The sequence below is a fragment of the Benincasa hispida genome, chromosome 11 (assembly GCF_027475165.1).
Source record: "Benincasa hispida cultivar pf3 chromosome 11, pf3_genome.v1.1, whole genome shotgun sequence".
NCBI lineage: Eukaryota > Viridiplantae > Streptophyta > Magnoliopsida > Cucurbitales > Cucurbitaceae > Benincasa > Benincasa hispida.
The window spans coordinates 64,618,004-64,624,543 of NC_143488.1; the positions used below are offsets into that span (position 1 = coordinate 64,618,004).

The following is a 6,540-nucleotide window of genomic DNA, read 5'->3' on the forward strand; positions in this document are numbered from 1 at the left end:
CAAAACTCGCTAAAACAAACTCCAACTTCACTGAACAACACCTTAATACCTTCACAAACTTGAATCCAAAGTTGAAACACAATGGGTATCAACCAATTGATACCAAAAGTAAACGAGTATTCAAGAATCAACCGAAAAAAAACCTAAACGGTAGAAATCTCACCCAAATTGATAGATCCAGTGACAACAAAAGCAAACGATGCTTGAGCAATGGTGGACGGAGATCATGAAGAAGAAACTGACGTAGCTTTGGGCGGCATCAGACGGGTTCACGAACGTGAGGAAGAAAATGGGGGTGGGGTTTGACTTTTTTTTTATAAAAAGACAACAACAATAATAATAATAAAACAAAAAAGGAAGTAATGAGTGTAGTTATATTTACTTCCTTTTTTGTTTTATTATTATTATTATTATTGTTGTTGTTTTTTTTTAATAAAAAGTCAAACCTCACCCCCTTTTCTTCATCACGTTCGTGAACCCGTTCGACGCCGCCCAAAGCCGCCGCGTCAGTTTCTTCTTCATGACCTCCGTCCACCACTGCTCAAGCGTCGTTTGATTTTGCCGTCACTGGATCTATCGATTTGGGTAAGATTTCTACCGTTTAGGTTTTTTTTCGGTTGATTCTTGAATACTCGTTTACTTTTGGTATCAATTGGTTGATACCCATTGTGTTTCAACTTTGGATTCAAGTTTGTGAAGGTATTGAGGTGTTGTTCAGTGAAGTTTGAGTTTGTTTTAGCTAGTTTTGGTAAGTTTGATGCTTTAATTACCCTCTTGTGGATTAATTTTGGTTGTTGAGAAATTTTGGTAAAGTCATTTGGAAGTGATTTTTTTTACGAAGCTACACATGGATAATTTAATTGAGACATTGGTAGTGAAGTATGTATTTGATTCAAGCTTTAATCATGTAAGCCCAATTTCAAATTATGATTAGGGGTTGATTCAAGAATTTCATTCAAGATGAAGAATAGTTTGGTTTGCTAATTATTGGGCTTAAAATTGGAGGTTTGGAAGGTGAATTCAAATTGGACCACACCTTAGGTAAGGTTATCTGGAAATATTTTGTAATATTTGGGTGTTTGGAATTTGGCCTTAACTATTAATTTTAAAGCTTGGTTTATGTTTAGACTTGATTAAGGATTCAAGAATTTCACAAAGATTCAAGTGCTTTTTGGTTCGACCTAATATCAAGGTAAGTAATCTTACTACTGGAACTGCCCACGGGCCAAACATTAGATGTATGCTAGCATGTTAAATGAAGGTTATGGCAGAATGACAGCATGAAAGATTGATAGTATAACATGATTAAACTATGTTCTATTACGAGATCCGAATTATTTAGTTTGTGTTTCCTTCGGGATTCACCAGTTTGTGTCTCCTTCGGATTCACCAGAGGTAGTGAGCATACTTAACTACAGTAGGATAGGATTCAGTCTCCTTTTTGTTTCATGTGTATATGTGTTCCATGAGAACTAGAGCAGTTTATATGTTTCACCAGAGGTAGGTATCTAGAGGACATAGATGTCTAGCCTGACCCCAGTAGTGGGGTTACTTACTGAGTATTTTATACTCATTCTTTCTCATGTTGTTGTTTCAGGTAAGGGTAGAGATGGACCGGCGATGGACAAGCATAATTCGTGATCGAGCCACTGGGACTAGTTTTTACGATTCCGCTCGTGAGATTTAGAGTTATTTCCATGTTTTTCTCAACTTTTAGTTTTGATATTTAAAACTTATTTTTAAGAATCGTTTTTCAGACTTATTTATTATCCTTTATGATTTATGGGTACCATACTATTGTTTTAATATTTGAAATTAATGAAAGTCTTTGAACTTTACCTTATTTAATTAACATTTATTTCGCCATAACAGAGTGTCGTTTTGAGTTCCATGCATGCATGTATTTAGTAACGGTCTAACTTAAGTCCTAGGGGGTCGGGTCTTACAAATATAAAATGGGATTTATACATAAAAGACCTTAAGAATAGGCACATGTTACATTAACGTCATGAACATTTCATTTTTTACAAAAAAGAAAAAAAAATGACTTAGCGGCCTCACTATTTTCACTAATATTAGTGGCTATTTATAATCTAGCCCTCACCTACGTTATATAATATAATATATATATATATTCATGTATTTCTCTCACTTGCATGCATATTTCTCTCCCCCCATGCATATGTTATCTATCTCCCAATAATATATTTCATATATTATCTCTCCCATAATTCACACTAATTTATTCCACTCCTCTCTCTTTTATTTTTCTCCTTCCTCTCATTTCTCCTTTCGACGATGTGAGTTGTAGGCAGTAGACGACAGTATAGGGCGAATTGATGGCTCAACAAGAGTGTGACACGAATGACTTGGGACAACTCGATGGCGTGGACGACGTGGGACGAATCAACGGTGACAAATTAAGTAGATTCGGTCAACAACACGGTGGGGCGAGCAAATCTCATCAACGACAACGGGGAGAGAGATCCGTTGCTGCCTGGCTGAAGAATAAGAGGTGAAGATGAAATTTGATATATACTGTGGTGTATGTATTCATTTATTTGATATAAACGAGTGTTTCTTTTTTTAATTTAGACTTGTTGTATTATGATATATATACTAGGGTGTAAATGAAATTTACGAAGATTTATATATTATAATATATTTCATATATTGGTTTATACTGTAATCTATGTCAAACATTTAGTCAATCTTTAATTTATAAACTGTAGTAGTTAGAATATTTTCAAATATCTAACAAAATGTTCTAAGCTATATTTGAAATAATCATAAATCTGTCAAAATTTTCTAATGTATATTTAAAATAACCATTAATCCGTAAAAAAACCAATAAATCAAATAAACAACGGAATATATTACATTTACAAGTGAACAAACAACAAAATATTTCACATAATAACAAAAATCAACATGAAAAACGAAAGGGAAAATAAAATCATATTAAACATCATTTTCTCTTTCCAAATGGAAATGAAAAAAAAAATCAAATGCATTTTATCCCTACAATCGAAAAAGGAAAAAAAAATAAATGCACTTTCTCTCTTCATAATAAATGGTGATTTATGTTACGCATTGAATTTATATACTGTGGTATATGAAGTATATTTTAAATAACACGAATCTGCAGAAAAAATATGTGAAACTAGTGAAAATAGAAAAAAAATTCACTAAATATATTTTCTCTCCCCAATTAAATTAAATAAAGAAAAAATCTAAAAAATAAATACATTTTATCTCTCTATTTGAAAATATGAAAAAAAATTATATTAAATGAATATTCTCTTCTCACAATAAATGTAGTTTCTCCCTAATAAGTTTTGAAAACGGGGAATTATATATAAAAATGGGGAATAAAAATAATAAAACAAGGTAAGTTAGTCTAAAAATAATATTAAAAAGTTTTCTTAAAAAAATTCAAAATTGAAGACATTTTTAAAATATAGGATTTTTTTTTTTTTTTAAATGAAAATCCCACTGAAAATTAAAACTGATTTTTTTGACAACCCTAAGCGCTACCATCGTCTCGTTCATCTTCTTCTTCTTCACCTCTCCAGTCGACGTTGGCTGCCATTCATCTTCTTCACCTCTCCAGTCGAAATCTTCATCTCTCGAGTTGACATCTCCTCGTCTGGTCGCTCGTCAATCGCCTCTCCCCATCCGGCCGCTCGCCCCTCTCCAGTCTCCACGCCAGTGTCCATCGCCCCTCTCCAGTCGCTTCTCCCCGTCCGGCGTCCATCAGCATCGGTATTTTTTTCTCTCTTTTAAATTATTAATCCTGTTCTTTATGTTTATAATCTGTAAGTGAGTGAGCGTGCATACTGGCTATGGCGACTGAGATTCAGCTGTTTTTCCACCATAGTCGAACAGATTTACTTTTTTATTATTAATTGATCGATTATTGAATGGGTTACTTTGGAGATATGTTGTCTATAAAGTCTATAAATTTTAGTAGAAGTCAAAGTTGTATGCTAGTTCTAGTCTAGGAATGTATAGATCTGTTATCTGATCACAGATAACAAACATAATTTGGGCTGTCAGGTAATGGAACATTTGGTTTATTGCTCCGTTTTTGGTTGGTTTAACAATTGGTTTCCATATAGTACATCGATGAGTTGTCTGTCTGTTTTTTCCTTCTTAGTGAAATTCTAAACTGTTATTTTAATTCAAAATTTGACTTGGGCAAACTGGTTCTTCTTGCTATTGGTGATTGCTTCTGTTTGTTACAATTGTCTAAGAAATACCCTTTTTGTAGCCAAGTTGCTCTGTTATAAACTTATAAAGAACTATAGGTTGGTTGGAATTCCTTTTATTATCCAGTTTTCAGTTATTGGTAGACACTGGTATTCTTTTCTTTGAATCCTTATCTAGGTTTTTTACTGTTTTTTTATAAGGGTAATGCCGAAGCTGGTGACCTTTGGAGTTTCCTTTGAATTGGGATAAATGAGGGTGCATTGGAACTTTGTTCCCTTGTAGAATTTAGAGAGGAAGCTCAATTCTTCCTTCAGCTAATTTCTCCTTATTTGTGGTGCAGATTTGTTGGGTAGGATAAGATGGCTCGAAATGAGGAGAAAGCACAGTCGATGCTAAATCGTTTCATAGCCTTAAAAGCTGAGGAGAAGAAGAAACCAAAGGAACGTCGACCCTACCTTGCCTCTGAGTGTCGTGACCTTGCAGAAGCTGACAAATGGCGTCAGCAAATCATGCGTGAGATTGGTCGTAAGGTTGCCGAAATCCAAAATGAAGGCCTTGGTGAGCACCGGTTGCGTGATCTCAATGATGAGATTAACAAGCTCATTAGAGAGAAGTCACATTGGGAGCGTCGTATAATTGAGCTAGGTGGCCCCAATTATACCAAACATTCAGCCAAAATGACTGATTTAGAGGGCAATATTGTTGATGTACCAAACCCTAGTGGTCGTGGCCCTGGATATCGATATTTTGGTGCTGCTAAGAAGTTACCAGGCGTCAGGGAATTGTTTGAGAAGCCACCTGAGCTGCGGAAGCGCAGGACTCGTTATGACATATACAAGAGGATTGATGCAAGCTACTATGGTTACAGAGATGACGAAGATGGAGTTTTGGAAAGAGTTGAAGGTCCAAGTGAAGAGCGTATGAGAGCCGAGGCAGTTGAAGAGTGGCAAAGAATGGAAGAGATAAGGAAAGAAGCGAAGAGGGCAGTAAAGAGCGGGGAGGTGGCCAGCGTTGTGAATGTTGCAGCAAAGGAGGTACTATTTGAAGAGGAGGAAGAGGTTGTTGAAGAAGAGAGGAAGAGAGAGAGGGAAATGAAGGAGAATTTGGACAAGGAGAGGGAGTTTGTGGTGCATGTGCCATTACCCGATGAAAAGGAGATTGAGAAGATGGTATTGGAGAAGAAGAAGATGGAACTGTTAAGCAAGTATGCGAGTGATATGCTTTTAGAGGAACAGAGTGAAGCCAAGTCCATGCTTAATATACAGAGGTAGACTCCCAAAAATCCTCATAGAGGATTTGGCTGATCTGTTTTCCTAGAATTTTCCATGCCTATGCAATGCATCACAGCTTCTGTGGTCGACAAGCAAAGCATATGTTGTATTCAACCAGAGTGATAACAAAGATCGAGGTATACGATGAACTACTGTTTTAATGTTTGTTCAGATCTCTGTATATTTTGCTTTAAACATCTTTTAGGCAATCAATGCTAATGAATGACGCAAAACTTTAGATAATAGGTTGCTAGAATTTTTCAAATTCATGTACTTGGATGGAATGTTTAGGGTCTACATTTTCAAATTTTTGCTCGGGCTATATATTTGATGTTTTAAAAAAATTCACGAACTGATGAGACTGTCCTATTCAACAAGTCAATCTATTAAACATAAAATTCAGTGCTTATCGACCTAATAGGCACAAAATCTTAGATCTTTCAAATCAATTTTTATTAATAAAAAAACATCCAACATTCAGTGACATTAGACGTAAGTCTTATATTCAAAGACCTTTTTTTTTTTTTTTTGGGAGTTATAGAACACATTTGATATTTGAAATTTTTTCATGAAATTAACACTTTAATTCTTGAACGATAAATTTGTAACCGCTAAGCCTCTATACTCCAAAATTTATAACAATTTAATATCTCATAAAAATCTTATCAAAATTAAATGTCAAAATTATGTAGTAGTTGTTTTTTTTTTTTGTTTTGTTGTTTTTGTTTTTGTTTTGTTTTTTTTTTTTCAAGTTAAAAAAAAAAAAAAAAAAAACCTCCAATCAATTTATTGATTTAAATAGGAATGATAAAAATAGGAAGGTCTAAGAAGAAACTAAAATAGTTGGAGCCCAAATCTCACTTAAGCGTTCGATTATTTTGGTCTGTTTCTTTACTCTTCCTCGTTTTTCTTACCCTCCCTTGTTTTCCTTACTCCGATTAGTGCTCGATTATTTTGTTTTGTTTCCTTTCATGGGTTTTTTGTACGGATGGCCTCCGTTTCCTTACTCTCTCTCGTTTCCATGTCACTCGATACATGGTGAATTTCAAATTGATAT

The 6,540-nt window shown here is 34.6% G+C and overlaps 1 protein-coding gene across 1 annotated transcript; it reads left to right on the top strand.

The window, feature by feature from the left end:
* The first annotated feature begins 3,462 nt into the window (after positions 1 to 3,462).
* LOC120091976 (pre-mRNA-splicing factor ISY1-like protein) lies at positions 3,463 to 5,726 on the top strand. The gene is made up of 2 exons (XM_039050160.2): positions 3,463 to 3,765; positions 4,553 to 5,726. Exon 2 carries the CDS (start codon positions 4,572 to 4,574, stop codon positions 5,481 to 5,483), a length of 912 nt encoding a protein of 303 aa, XP_038906088.1. The 5' UTR covers positions 3,463 to 3,765; positions 4,553 to 4,571; the 3' UTR covers positions 5,484 to 5,726.
* Positions 5,727 to 6,540: the final 814 nt, after the last annotated feature.

Coding starts and splice junctions, on each gene's coding strand:
- LOC120091976 (XM_039050160.2), top strand. CDS start 4,572: ATGGCTCGAAATGAGGAGAAAGCACAGTCGATGCTAAATCGTTTCATA.